The 15234-nt window shown below is 45.2% G+C and overlaps 1 protein-coding gene across 12 annotated transcripts in view; it reads right to left on the reverse strand.

Annotated features, from left to right (window-relative positions):
- The window catches only part of ACACA (acetyl-CoA carboxylase alpha), a 219650-nt gene that overhangs the window by 44278 nt on the left and 160138 nt on the right, over nucleotides 1–15234 (reverse strand). For all 12 annotated transcript variants that reach the window (XM_054008120.1, XM_054008119.1, XM_054008122.1 and 9 more), the window contains 5 exons: nucleotides 13923–14066; nucleotides 13170–13290; nucleotides 8442–8538; nucleotides 5626–5722; nucleotides 4711–4846 (listed from right to left, as the gene is read on the reverse strand). In XM_054008120.1, coding sequence (XP_053864095.1) covers nucleotides 4711–4846; nucleotides 5626–5722; nucleotides 8442–8538; nucleotides 13170–13290; nucleotides 13923–14066 — 595 coding nt within the window. The remainder of the gene's footprint in view (nucleotides 1–4710; nucleotides 4847–5625; nucleotides 5723–8441; nucleotides 8539–13169; nucleotides 13291–13922; nucleotides 14067–15234) is intronic.

Genomic DNA, 15234 nt, shown 5'->3' on the forward strand with positions numbered 1-15234 from the left:
TATTCCTCCTCCAGGAATGCCCTGTTGGTTCTGTTGTTGGTAGAACCGCGGAGGAGATTGTGGTCTGAACTGTTTCTGCTGCATGGTGGGAGTACGGGGGCCCAGTATTTGAGGGTGGCTCTTGAGTCTTTTAGGCTATGAAGCCTTTTATCTGTCTTTTCGGATAACAGAGTCACACCCTCAAAGGGGAGGTCCTGAATGGTCTGCTGGACCTCGTATAGCAGACCTGAAATTTGGAGCCAAGAGCCCTTTCTCATGGCCATGCCTCTAGCCATCACCCTGGAGGCCGCATCAGCTCCATGTAGTGCCGCCTGCAGGGAAGCTCGTGAGATGAGCTTGCCTTCCTCGACCAAGGCCGAGAACTCGGCACAGGAGTCTTGCGGCAGCAGCTCTGCAAATTTTGCCATTGCTCCATATGTATTATAGCAGTGCTTGCTAACAATGGCCTGCTGATTTAAATGCAGAGCTGCAACCCGCCCATAGAATAGACCTTTCTACCGAAAAGGTCGAGTCTTTTCGCTTCCCTGTTTTTAGGAGAAGGTTCCTGATAACCCTGCCGCTCGCGCTGGTTAGCAGTGTCCACGACCAGGGAATCAGGCGGCGGGTGTGAGCACAGATGCTCATAACCCTTCAATAGCACAAAGTAGCACTTTTCATTGTGCTTAGCTGTGGGGGGCAATGAGGCTGCGCTCTGCCATAATGTTTTGGTTGTGGCACATATAGTTTTGATGAGAGGGAGGGCAATGCGTGCGGGTCCAGAGGGCGCTAGGATGTCCAGCATGGGATCTGCGTCTTCTATTACCTCCTCTGCCTGAATGTGCAGGCCCTGGGCACCTTGCAGCAGTAACTGCTGAAACACCCTGTTGTTCTCTAGAGCTGGGGCTATAGTGGTGCCCGCAGTGCTTTATCTGGCAAGGAGGAGGAAGAAGCCCCCATAAAGGGTGGCTGTTCCCTCCTCTTGGAGCCCACGGGGTCGAGCCCACGGGGTGCCATGCCCCTAGGTGCCAGGACGGAGGACAACATGCTGGGGCTGCAGGCGGCACTGCAGGTGTCGCTGCCGATGCATGCATCGATGTTAATGTCGGTGCAAACGTCAGCGCCGTTGCAGTCGTCTGTGCCGATGCCGGTGCCACAGCCGACGGCATCGATGTATGCAGTGGTGGTGCCTCAATAGCTGGCTGCGGTGCCCGAGATCTCCTGGGCTGCAGGTCCCTGAGGCGGGGAAGGCAGAACGTAAGTAGCCGAGACTATCGATGTTGCTGCCGAGTGCAACCGTTGGCTCTGATGGAAGGCCCAGGGCGTCCAGAAGGGCCAGTGTGCTGGGTTCTGCCACTGCGGGGGCCACGGGGCCAGGTAAGCTTGTCTCTCCCGCCGTGACCTGGAACCTCCTGCTCCTGGTGGTGCCAGGGCAATAGGAGTCGGCCTCTGACTCTGAAGTCTCAGAGGAGGAAGACCACGGAGGAGCTGCACTGCGGGGCACCGAGAGCTAGGGGACTGGGCTCTTGTTCCCAAACAACTGGTGTCAGAGGGCTCTGTGGAGAAGGTGAACGCCAGGACAGCATAGCCGGTTTCCCTCTTGACTGTACTGCAGGGCGGACCGGTGCTGTTGACACTGGCAGTGCGTCCCTCCGGGGAGGTGAGAACAGCGCCATGAGGTGCAACAAGTCCTGAGCTGCATTAAACGCCTCCAGGGTCTATGGGAGCTGCAGCAAGCAGGGTGGGGCCGGATTCAACCACCCTTCCGGGGCAGGAGTCAACACGGACCTCACAGGTGACATGGAGCAGTGGCCCAACGGGGATCTCTCAGTCGCCAGCTCCTTAGATTTAGCCAGGGGAGAACAATCCCTCTCCGGCTTCTTTTTCTTCTGAGGCACTGGCGATTGAGACCGGCACCTAGCCGCCGAGTGGACGCGGGAGGTGCCACGACGGTGCTGAGTCTCTCAGGAAGAGTCCTTTCTCGGCACCGGTTTCCTTGATGACGGTGCCGGGGCGCTCCGCACTGAGGAGGTGGTGCTGGGTCCTGGGTCTGAACGGGGGCGAAGAGCTGCCTCCATGAGCCGCTGTTCCCTCTCATTCAAAGTTCTGTGGTGGAACTCGTGGCAAATTCTGCAATGGTCCTTTTGGTGACCCTCACCTAGGCACCTTAAACATGCAGTGTGTGGGTCACTTTTTGGCAAGCGCTTAGTGCAGACCTCACACTTTTTGAACCCCAGGGACCGTGGCAAACCACGGCTCCAGGGATCAGAAGGGGAGTGGAAAATCCCAAACAAACTTTAAATAACTAACTATAACAACAACTATTAATGACAGATAACAGAAAAGGCGCGTGGCTAAAGCAAGGGCTATGGGATGTTCCAGCCACCATCACTGGTGGTAAGAAGGAACTGAGGGGCTGGCGGGTCGACGGGGTTTTATATTGAGCACCATGAAGGCACGATTCCAGGGGGCCCCCGGGTCGACCCGACGGATGCTGCTATGGGAAAAAAATTTCCGGCTGCCGTGCACGTGATGCGCGCACACACCTAATTGGAATGGACATGAACAAGCACTCGAAGAAGAACTTACATTCCAAGTTGCGCACTGCACACTCCGGGTTATTCCTGTTACCCTCCAGCTGCCTACAAATGACTAGATAGGAACAAACGAAGCCCTAAGAATCCCACTCTGTTGTCAGTCAAAGGAGATGCTGCCAGGTAAGACATTCCTTTCCTCTCCCAGGCTGGACAGCAGGTACAACTGGATTATTGGCCAGGCTGTGCAGAGCATCACTACTGGGGATGTACCCCCCTGTAGTAACCGGATTTGTTGTTTTAACTATTACACAAATATTCCAGCCTAGTAACCAAGATGCAAGGAATCTAAAAGGGTCAATCTTCAGTAATGGGCACTGGGAGCTAAATGTAAACAACTCTATTATTGGAGACATGGCCAGCCTGAAAGCCATATATTATAAACAAGTGTTTCTTTACCTGTGTATGACTGGCTCACAGTCTGTGCATCTCTTACCCTAGACAATGAAAATCAATGATGGCACTTCCAAGTTCTCAGTGCTGTAGCATTTGGGTTGCAAACACTTGATGGAAATTTGTCCTTGCTGTAAAACCCATGTTTTCAATGGAATTGAAAACAACAACAGAGGGAATATTTTTCTGTGGGTGGTGAGGGTTTGTTTTTATAAAATTAATTCTTTAGATAAAGTGGAGTTGTCACCTTACTAAGGACTTGTCTACACTGGGGTTTCACACTGAAATAAAGTGTGTCAGCACAAGTCATGGATAACCTGGACACGGATTGTTTACACCAGTGGCTTGCACAAATGCAGCTATATTGGTGTAAAAAAATCCAGTGCAGACAAAGCCTAGGAGTCAGACCCAGTGTAGACAAGGCCTATGAGCCTAGAACCCACAGCAATGCACCTTTAAGAACCACTTATAAAGAACACCGGAAGGAAATGCCACCTCCTAAGCAAAGAATGTTCAAAAGAAGTCTTGCCAGCCAGAGGAGACGGAGGTGCAAAGCCTCAACAAGGCAGTTCTAAAATGGGCTATAGTTGATTTTATCTCCCAGATTTAAAGGGCCAGCTACCAGCGAAGTCCATGCGTGGAAACTGCAGAGTTCTGGTGACCACACAGCAAAAGTGACGGAAGCTCTCTCTGAGGTTAGTAAAAGGGGCTAAATTTCCCAATTATTTTAGAGCCAAAGGGTTTGGGTGTCAGACACCTTGAGGTTTTCCCAGGCAAATCCATGGAGTTTCATGTATTTGAGATAATTATGCCCTGGTGTTGGCTTTGCTATGGTTTCATATTTAACTAACAAAAATTCCAACCATGTCACCTGACTCCATTACATATGGTTCCATTTTGTGGGGTAGAATCATAACTGTGTTTATAACCTGGCTGAAACCTGGTGCATTTCCAAGACTTCCAAGACTGAAATGCACTACAAATTAGAACAGCATCAAAACAGGGGCAGGGGACAACCTTGATGTAAGCAGGCCCTCTAAACTCAGATGTATTCATAGTATCAATTGGTCCAAGTATCATAAAGGTTAGAAAGCCTACAGTTACCCCCCTTCATAGCAATTCTGTAGGGCTAGTCATATATGCCTTCAAGATTCATGCAGTTAGCTCTTGTCCACATCATAACAGAGACTGGACCCAGGCTGCAGCCAGAGAGGATGAAGCAGACATGTCCTACTACTCAAGTCTGTGTGTGCTATGCTAGGAGAAGGCAGGTGTGCACTGGTTACACAGGACTACTAAGGGTAGGTCTATACTTACCTCCGGGTCCGGCGGTAAGCAATCGATCTTCTGGGATCGATTTATCGTGTCTTGTCTAGACACGATAAATTGATCCCTGAAGTGGTCGCCGTCGATCCCGGTACTCCTGCTCCGCGAGAGGAGTACGCGGAGTCGACGGGGCAGCCTGCCTGCCACGTCTGGACCCGCGGTAAGTTTGAACTAAGGTACTTCAACTTCAGCTATGTTATTCAGGCCTAAGAGAGATAGCTGCTCTCCACTATAACAAAGGTCAACTAGAAGAGGAAAAAAACACCTGTAATACTAAAGGGAAGTCGTTGACACTGTCAAAGCACATCACACAACCTTTAGTTCTGTGTCCCCATAAGAACAGTTTGTTTCTCTTGATATCAAGAGCCAAACTGATGGTCATCCCCAGCACATGAAAATATATCAATGGTTTGATAATCACCTTTCATTCCACCCGAAAAGCCTCTCCAGTTGGCAAAGACCATCAGAGGGAGTCCCTCCCGGTTAAAGTCTTTGATAGCCTGAGCAGTCTTAAAGGCAGAGTCCGGGAACCACACCTGACCAGCCTGCTGGATTATCTGTTGGGGGGGGAAATGGTACGATTTGAATGTTTTGTTAACGTGAGAGTTACTATCAGAAGAAAACAAATAGATACAGCAAGAGCTCCAATCTGAAACCAATGCTGACCAGCATAACAACCTGTTATAAATATTACAGGGCCGCGGGTGCACTGGGAGAATGATGCACAAAGGAATGAAAGGGCACTGACTAAGAGTTTACAAAATAAGACGCTGATCCTGCAACTGACTTCACGTGAGCAGATCTCCACACCCATAGAGAGCTCCATTGATTTCAGTGCAATAAGGAGACAAAAAGAGCACTAAGGAGAAAGGAAGCAGGAGTGGAGACATAGGCAGGCCAAGAGCTGGGAAGGCAGAGACAAGGGATATGAACATAAAAAAGAGCAAGAATTTCAGAAATGGGGGTAAGGTGGCCCGAACAGCAGGAGAGGATGATGATTTTGACTTCCCAGGTTTCCTGATTCTAAGACTTGTGCTTTAGCCATAAGATCCTTCCCCTCTTTCAAAAGAGAGCAGGGCTAGCCTCCACAGAGATAAGCCATCTCCTGCCCGTATATTCGGTATATCCAAGATTCTCTCTCTGTACGAACAGAGCCAGCCAGCAAGACAGCCCATTCACCAGCTCTGAGAACAGCATATTTGCATACAGCCAAAGGCTGATCAGTTTCTTGTCTTGCCGGCAAATCTTCCAATAAACACACAGAAACTTTTCAAAGAGGCATCTGCAGAGAATGACTTTAACCAAACCCCAACATATGTTCAACAGCAAAACCTACCTTGGCCTCAGAGTCCAGGTTTGCAGGATCAGCAGGGATACTTAACTCCACTGTTCGGGTTTCTACGGCAACTACTCCTACAGGTATTCCTCCCAGTCTGAAACCAGATGAGACAAATCAAAACCCACATATTTTATCATTGTACAACGAGTCATTTTTTTCTAATCCAGCATCAAAACACTTGAAAATAAAAACAAGAGACAAACAATGCAAATCAATAGAGGCAGAGGCACTCTGGCCTTTCTGAAGAGTTCAGGCATGTGGCTGGATCATTTCAGAGCTGGATTTACAGCTCTCAGAATAAGACCTATTTATAAAACTAATACCACCCCCAACAAACCAGAGCAGAACAAACTGAAGCCTAGCATTTTGCACTAGGTATGGGACAGTTATGCAGTTGCACAGGGCTGCATCTCTCCTAGCATGCCACCGCACAGATTTTCATGAAACTGTCTTCATCAGGAAATAGAACCTTGAAGACCCAAGCCTTCTGAGCTGCCCATTTACAATCCCAATGATCCTTCCACCCACTACCAGTTGATCAAAATCCCTACATGCCACATGTTTTACAGAAGACTGCATGACCCAGCCACCCCAATTGCCCTGCACACTATACAGGGATCCCACAAAAGTGAGGATTGGTGATGGGCAGACGGAAGGTTAGTGTTTGATCTATTAACCCTCACAGCTGCTGGGTCATTACGGGAGATAAAAGGGTCTGGTATATGAGCACAAGGAGGCAGGATAACACGTGTGTCAGGGAAATTCAGCCTCACTCTCCATTCAGCCTAATAACTTCCTAAAACAAAAGGCAGCCGCTTGTGGCAACAGCTGCTTGCAATGGCTTCCTGATGTTGCACGAAAGGGAGTCCCTGCAGAGACGACCCCTCTCTACTCAGCCATCTCAAGTTGGATGACAAGCACCCCAGGCACCAAAAGTGACAAGGCCGATGTGCACTAGGGGGTTTGAAAATATTCCTATTCACAATGATTAAGAGTCTGGCTGGAAACTCGTAATTGCAGAAGCCGTCTTAAAATCGGTAACTTATAACGTCTATATTAGGGCCCATGTGACCTAATAAAGAACATCTTTATCCAAGTATTACAGTTATTTATTGAACTTGAAAACAGCTCAAAACAACTTCTGTTTTCCATTATACTTCATATAAATTTCATCAGGCTAGCACATGAGGATGCTACATCTTGTTTTATAGTGTGTCCCTGGACAAGTTGCCCTGGAATAATAAAAGACAATTTACAGCCAACAGCGCACATATTCCAAACATACATACAAAAGATGAGTTTTGGCAGCACTTACAGTAACAATCCCAGAAGAATACATTCATATTTATTTTTTCAAAATGCCACTGCTTTTGAAAGAAGTCAGCTCCACTTGTATTATATATACACACGTGTGTAGGAGTCTGAGTCCAAAGAAGCTCAAAATGTGGCAGATGAAAAGAAACTAAAAGTCAAGCCAAGAATATTCCTGAACAAAGACCGTCTGGCTTCGCTAAATAATTGATTTTGTCTGGGATGCTGGCTAAACTTACAGCCGTTAGATGATTATAATACTTTGCACCTGCAAGGCAGGATCATCAAAGAACCTTACAAACATCCGATTAAACCTGAGAGGTAGGTTTTATACACAGTTTCTTGATGGAAAAACTGAGGCATGGAAAGGTTACAGGATTTCCTCAAGGTCAAACAGCAAATCGAAGGTTGAGCCAGCAGGAATCCTGGCTCCTGTTTCTCTGATCTAACTACTAGAAAATATTCTCGCTTAGAGCTGGGAAGGGAATTTATGAGTATTGGTTCCTATTCCACTGCTCTGAGCACCGGATAATACTCCATCCTTCTGGAACAGCTTTATTCAGAAGGGAAACAGACAAAGAAAACACACAATGCCACTGATTATTTTAACAACAACAACAACGACAACGACGAAAGACTTGAATTCTGAGCCTAAATGGAAGAGCCGTTCTGCAAGTTTTGCCATCTGATGGTTTTTTCTTCTTGGCAGCATGAAAGTGCAGGGACCTACTATACTGAAAGAGCTACAAAGGCTGGAATTATTTTCAAGACGGGGATCTAAATCTCAAGCTAACACGGTATGTTTTAGAATCTTGAGCAGGTGCCACTTGCCACAAAGATAAGGGAAAGTGATTGTCCCAGAGAGGAAGGTGAGCACCAGATGCAAGTCCCCAGGGCCGCTTGTCTCTGCAATCTAAGCTAGACTAAGATCAGTCTTGGCAAGTGCTAGTTTGGAAAAAGCTGCAGGTTATTCTATGCTGGGATCACAGCTGAGTTACTCTCTTTTCAGAGTGGGTAATAAAATTTAATAGAAACTTCAATTTCCCACTTGAAGAAAAAAAAAAGTAAGTCTCCCAGCAATCTGCAGTTTCTTCCAGTCTACTTCAGTTTTAGCTGGACTTTTTTTTTTTGCAAGTCAAATGTGATTGTGAAGCAATATAGCCCACCAACTACTCTAAATTATGTCAGAGCCACAACAATGCGACCCCTCTGTATTACCATGTACAGTAGAAAGGTTTGTCCCTAGGAATCACCTGTTGCCCACCCCCGTATACTCTTTCCATCCAGCATTATAGAAGGCAAAAGTTATCAAGCACCTTGGGACAGACAGAAGGAATTATCAGCACATGTTCAATTCACGTAGCAGAGACGTGTTCTGCTGAGATAAATTTGTTATTCACATCCATCCACTCACCAGTTTTGTCAGAATTTGTCAGCAGAAACACAAAGCATCAGTAAAAGCTAGATTTCTACAAAGGTCTAAAAAGCCTGTGGGTACTTACCTAGCTCTACCAACCACAACTGTTTGTGCCCAGGGCTGCATGATCTCTAGGAATGATCCCTTGTCAAAGAAACCACTTAACCACTGGCTTTTTTGAGCTACAAAAAGGAAGGGAGGCCGGGGGGAAGAGAACATAAACAGCAGTTAAAATTGTAGCAAGACTCCAGTTTAACAACTTGGGGGCTGGGCTTTTTTTTTTTTTTTTTTCAAATACAGACAAACCGATGATAATATAAGGGAGCATTAGACTGCTGAGCATGTGTCTGCCTTCAGCCATCATGTCCTATTTCATTTGCTAGTCTGCATAAAGAGAGTCATTTATCAGCAAAGGCATCATTTATTGTTAAACGATGGGGTTTGGATAGCAGAGGGACTTTGCATGCTTTTAAATAAATAACTTTGCTTTTTTCAAGACGCTGCAAACATTTGTCAAAAGGCAGTCAAGTCATTAAAGATGTTGTTTTTCAAAATGACTATTTCTATTTTAAAAACCTAGCTTACAATTTTCTCTTGATTCTGCCAAAAATGCTGTAGACAGACGCACATTTAAGAATAAATGAGCTAATGATATCTGAACACTAGACATTGCATTTGTGTGCATCATACATTGAAAAAATAATAGGATTGAATCACTATGTATAGGCCACATATATAGCCCATAAAGTGAATCCTTGCTCTACTAAAGATAAACTACATAACGCACATGTTCGTCCCACACTCTTCCAGATGCTATAGAGAACCATAATAGTTGTCATACTAGATCAGACTTTCTATCCAAGTCCATTTCCTTGCAAACAGTGATGGCCAATTCCTGATGCTTCAAAGAAACAAACCTTTTTTTGATCTCTCCGGGGGGAGGGATAGCTCAGTGGTTTGAGCATTGGCCTGCTAAACCCAAGGTTGTGAGTTCAATCCTTGAGGGGGCCACTTAGGGATCTGGGACAAAATCAGTACTTAGTCCTGCTAGTGAAGGCAGGGGGCTGGACTCGATGACCTTTCAAGGTCTCTTCCAGTTTTAGGAGATGGGATATCTCCATTAATTTAAAATTTAAAATTTTTAAATTTAATTTAAATTTATTTTTCTAACAGTGCTCCTAGATGATTGTGCAATGCTGAGGAGAAACAAATCCTTTCTGACCCCTGAAGAAAATCAAGCTCGTGCCCTGAAGCATGATTACCTTGACTGTGCTACCTATGTACAACTCGTTATAAAAGTATCCAGTGCTTTATAAGAGGCATTCTACAGATGAGAAGAACAGGAGTACTTGTGGCACCTTAGAGACTAACAAATTTATTAGAGCATAAGCTTTCGTGGACTACAGCCCACTTCTTCGGATGCATATCTACAGATGGGAAGACTGAGGCACTGAAGGTTAAGTTGCCCAGCTCTCCTGATTCCAAGTTCTGTGCCTTCACTGAAAGACTACCCTTCCTTCCTACCTCTTTTACATTTCTACTGATATTCATCAAGCCAAACACTGCCAGGAACAATAAAGAGAGAGGCTGCATCATTTTATGACTACAAATGCTTGTACTCTCTATGCAAAAAAAAGGGTAATCAAGGGTCATGTTTCAGGGTGCAAGAGGACTGCCTGCAGGGGGCAGCAATGCATCATTATTAGAGAATGGACCCTAGATGCAAAGTTTGTACTGAGATCTACTTTCCAAACACAGATTTCTAAAACTAAGTACGCTCCGACACTGGATCAGGGCCAACTGCAACATTCAGCTCTGCATTCAGGTTAGGATTCTGAAATGACCCAATGAAGTCCAGGGTTGTTAAATCCAGGATCTCAGTTCGGGCCCCATCTCTAATGAGCAGGAAAGGGCACTATGCAGGGATTTGACTTTTCTCTGTTACTGGCCACTGTCTGATCCAACATCAACAAAAGACAGGAAATGCAAAGAGGTCACTGCTCTGTTTTCCGCAGTTCTCCAGACTGTAGAAGCCGCGAGCACCAAATCATGGCACTCAGGATCCTCTATACACCCAGGCAATACAAATTACTCTGCAGGTAGCAGCTTTTCACTGAGCCCTCACAAAGCTTGCACAAAAACACAGCCTCCCAGCTTTACCCCTGGGCACACAGCTTCTGAACACTGCTTTAATTTGAACAAGCACCTCTGCCTCCGCAAACCCCAGTCTAAAACCAATTAAAAGTGGAGATCCAAGCGAGCTAACCTCTGCTGACTTAAACAGGATGGAGAGTGTTTTATCAAGACCAAACTTGTAATTACTGTGTTCTACATTCCTTGCCTCCGTGGCCCCACTGTAAAATGTGACCATCCATTTCAAAATTATCTCTTTATCATGAGCCCAAAGCTGATCGTTTAGATTCTGGCCTCGTGTTGGGCGTCAGTTTGAAGAATATCACAGCACTATCTCCTCTAATAAATGGCTTTAACTTTTCACCTAGGAGATATCTGCTTTAACTTATCACGGAGAATCATCTGCTTTCCTTAACGCTTCCACTAAATTAAAATCTGAAGTCACTCGATTTGGAAGCCGGTGTTAGCTGCACTCAGACAGCTGGATGAATTACTGGAGAGATGATGAAAAAATATTATCCAAAACCGGAAAACTTAGTTTATCACAAATCTCATTTTATCCCTCAAACCTCATTAATAACAGCGGGGATAATGGTCACCTAGTTTGTAGCTTGTCCGCACATCTCTTGCACGCCTCCAAAAGGGAACAGTAGGGGTTCAATCTTTTGCGATGGTTCCAATCCAATTATTGTGTGAGGTCTGCCACGCTAGTTAGAGATGGATTCCTTTATGATAAAGGCTTTTATTTGGGGGGTTTTAAATTCCAAAAACGGGACAATTCCCTAACTATAAAAAGCAGCTCTGAATTGTAAATATGCTCTCTTAAGTACTCAGAACTTACATACTATCATGTGTAAATTTTGTTTTTTACGTCTCTTCAAACTGGTTATTTCATAATCTCTGAAAAGTACATGATATATTTGGCTTCAGCACTCTGATTCCCTGCTCCAACCTGTTCTCTCTCCTTTCAAATAGTAACATTCACATGGCTTTCTGGTTAGTTACAGAAGCAGAGGAGAATATTTCCAGCCCAGGAGCAAACCTGGATAGTGTCAGGGTCATTTTCAAATCTCAAATGCATAATGTGTATTGAGAGAAAAAATGTCCAGGGTGTGGTAGCAGGCTTTCCAGGAGGCCCCATGATGCATTTGAGTTCAAGGCTGGGCCTTTCATCTCATAAGGCACTTTCCTGTTAATCTTAAAGGAAATAAAATCAACCAGGACATCAGGGCAATGTCTGTGAGAAAATGTCATCTGGAACGTCTACCTTCTGATTTCCATTCAAATCCCCAACTGCTCTCAAATGTATTCAGTGCAGAATTTAAAATAAAAAATTCTACTTTGGGGAAAAGTGAAAAATTGTGCACTATCATTAGGGAACTTCACAAACTCAAGCAGAACAACTACAAAATCAAAGCCACCTTCAGAAGCACCCTTTGTCTTGATTGATATGATTTTGTAGAAGCAGACTGACAGTAAAATTTTCAAAAACACCTACATGACTTCGACACCCAAGTCCCATTTCAGAAGTGACTTAGGCATTTAGGAACCTAGATCTCATTATAAGTCAATAAGACTTAGGGCTTGTCTACACTTTAAATGCTACATCAACACAGCTGCACTGCAGAAGTGCTTCAATGTAGACACTCCTAGGACAGAGAGAGAATCCACCTCCACAAGAGGTGAAGAATTCTTCCATTGACCCAGCACTGTCTACACCATGGATTAGGTCAGTTTAATTACATCACTCAAGGGTGTGGATTTTTCCTGGGCTGACCTAACTTTTTAGTGTAGACCAGGCCTTGAAGTCCCATTCTCAGAAATGACTAAGGCCTGGTCTACACCTAAAATTTAGGTCAACTGTGAAAAATTTCACGAGTGATGTAGTTAGGTCAACATACCTCCCCAACACCTCTCCCCAGTATATGCAGCTAGGTAGATGGAAGAATTCGCTTTGATCTAGTCCTCTTTGAAACAGGACTAATCAAAGCAAGTTAACGAACTGTTAATGGGTGCCAGCAGGGTCCATGTGGACAGTTGGCAGAGTCACAGGCCAGCTTGCTGAGAAGTAAATGTTTGTGCAGGCAAGCTGTAAATCATGTTGGTGTTTTTGACAATTTTATGCTTAGTTTGGTTTCAATAGGCCACCTATTAAAATAGTTTTATTTAGTAATGCTGGGGTTTGCCAAAATTCAACCTACTGTTTTTTAATCATCTTCTCACCTGGATTTCTTCTATCTACATCTGACACACAAAGAGCCTGAATCTACAAACCTTTATGCAACTAGTCCTTACTCACACAAATAATCCCACTGAAGTCTATGGAGTTACTTGGATAATTCTTACTCATGCAAGTGAGTAAGGGTTTCCAATACATAAAAGAGATTCATTACAGACATGGTCATCCTTGCAGTGGCTTCAGTCCATTTAAAACGGAGTCAGTGGCTAGTGTAGTATCCCCACTTTTCTAATTATAACCACACTGCTCTGAAGCTAGTAGACAGCAGCCATTCCATACAGCATCATTAGTGCACTATCAATAACAATACTTAGTACTGGTAAGTGCCAAATTCCATTACTGAAGTACATATTTTGAAGCTCTGGCTGTCATTTTAATGCCAGTAGAGATCTTGAAACCAGCTGAACTATCACACAACCTGCATGACAAAGATGTACATACTGGGACTAGGACGTCCAGCCAACATCCAGCGGGGATCATAGGGAGTCTTGGTGGGAACAAACTCAATGACCCTGTCTATAGGATCCTTGACGGTGAGGGTAGGCACTGGGCTGGATACACTCTAAAACAAACAACAACACAAAAAAATGGGATAAATTGTCCTGCGGTATTCATGGCTCTGCACCAAACATTAGAAATGCAAATGAACTGGCTGATGTCATCCCAGTTCCTGTTGCACGTTACCGCCCCCTTTCCAGACAATCCCAATGACTGCAGCATCTCAATATCTTTGCAAAGGTCTGAAGAAGATGGTACGTTCATGTTGACACTTGCAAGAGACTTCATTTGGCATATTTTGTACTTCGTTTACTCTTGAGCTTCAGGTGCTGCCAGCATCTACTGGGCTCGCGATTTAATTTTAAAAAGGTGACCAAAGCCACCTGACTCATCCCACCCACTGTTTCCAGAAGACAGGTGACCTGCGCATTCGCTTGGCTGCAGAGCAACTCACATCTACAGTAACTTTGCTGGGGAGGGGAAACTTTTAGCATCATTTCTATAAAAGACAATCAACTTTACATGTAAAAACCCTGCTGCACAGATTACTATGGACAGTTTGCCAGCGGGGTGATGTGCACAGGGAATTGACAGTTCTCCAATGGTCCCTGCAGTGCCCCAAAGAACTGAGTTAAGTGAATACCATTAGCCAGTACAGGCAACGGCACCTTGCATTGCTGCACCAACAAGACTTACCTTGGGCATATAGGACAGCCACTGCAAAATGGTGTAGATGCCTTCAAAATCATCACTCACAGTGCTGTGCGTCACGCCATTGTTGTGCATGATCTGGACCCCGCCCAGCTGGTTGTTTGAGGTGTACACCTCCCGTCCGAGCACCTTTCAAAAGAGGAACAGAAAGGGTCAGACAACGTGAAAGGGTAACAAACAGCCTCTGCTCAGCCTGTCCCATGTTGTGTGTGCATTCCAGTCCACCCTTCCAGCAAGTCCTACCACTCCAACAGTCATTGCTGGGGCAGCTCTTTGAACAGCAGCAGTAATAAATACCTGGACCTTCTCTAGACCCCTGAGTGCTATACAAACATTCACTCTCCCGTCACCTTTTACAGATGGGGAAACTGAGGCACGGGGAAGTTGCATGACTTGCCTTTAGTTACACAGCCAGGGAGTGGCAGAGCGGGGACTAGAACCCAGGTCTTCAGTCCACTAGACCAAAGCTGCCCTTGTGCAAAACACAGCAGTGGAATTGACACATTTAGGCCTTTAAGGGGGAAAAACCACAGCCCTGCACAAAACCCAGTACAGCACGTGAGCACAGACAAAGAACCCGTGCCTCCTTGGAGGGGGAAGGAAGCCTACAACTGTGACTGCTGGACTTTCAATTCTCTTCCGAGGCTCCATCTCTAATCTCAGCCCAGGCACTGCAGCTCTTTTCTCATTCTCCCGCTGTCTCTTTCCATTTGCCCTCTCACTGACTGATACACTGATCTCTCGGTCACTCAGCTTTCTGCTCCACTGAGTCCATATTACTAATAACACCTCTGCCACAGCCAGTTTACCTCATGAAGGCAGGAGCACATCATTACAAAATAAACTCATAACTTTGACATTCTAGCAAATACATGCCGTTTGTTATTTTTATGGCTTGAGTCTTTCTAACAGGCAGAGGGCATTACATACCTGTTTCATTTAGATCTAAAACAAATTCAAACCAATCCCTCCACCCCCGGCCCCAAACAGCTAGTTTTGGGGGGAATGGGGCTGTGGGGAACCCAGAGAGAGAAGCAATTTTGAATCATTAGGGCAGCATTGTCACTGTGGAAGTGAAGTTCAGATCTGGTTTTGCATGTACGTACGTGTGCAAAGGACTTGAAGTTCTAAAACTTCCCATAGGGAATGTAACCCATCTTGTTCAGAAAGATTTCAGGGAAATTAGTAGGGGGCTTAATTATTTTGAAGTCCCCTTTCCAATAAAAAGGTGTTGAAATTATTCCATAATCCTGTGGTTTGTTACATGTATGTGCGTGACTAGAATCAGAGTTCAATA

Source organism: Malaclemys terrapin, chromosome 18, assembly GCF_027887155.1.
Source record: "Malaclemys terrapin pileata isolate rMalTer1 chromosome 18, rMalTer1.hap1, whole genome shotgun sequence".
Classification (NCBI taxonomy): domain Eukaryota; kingdom Metazoa; phylum Chordata; order Testudines; family Emydidae; genus Malaclemys; species Malaclemys terrapin.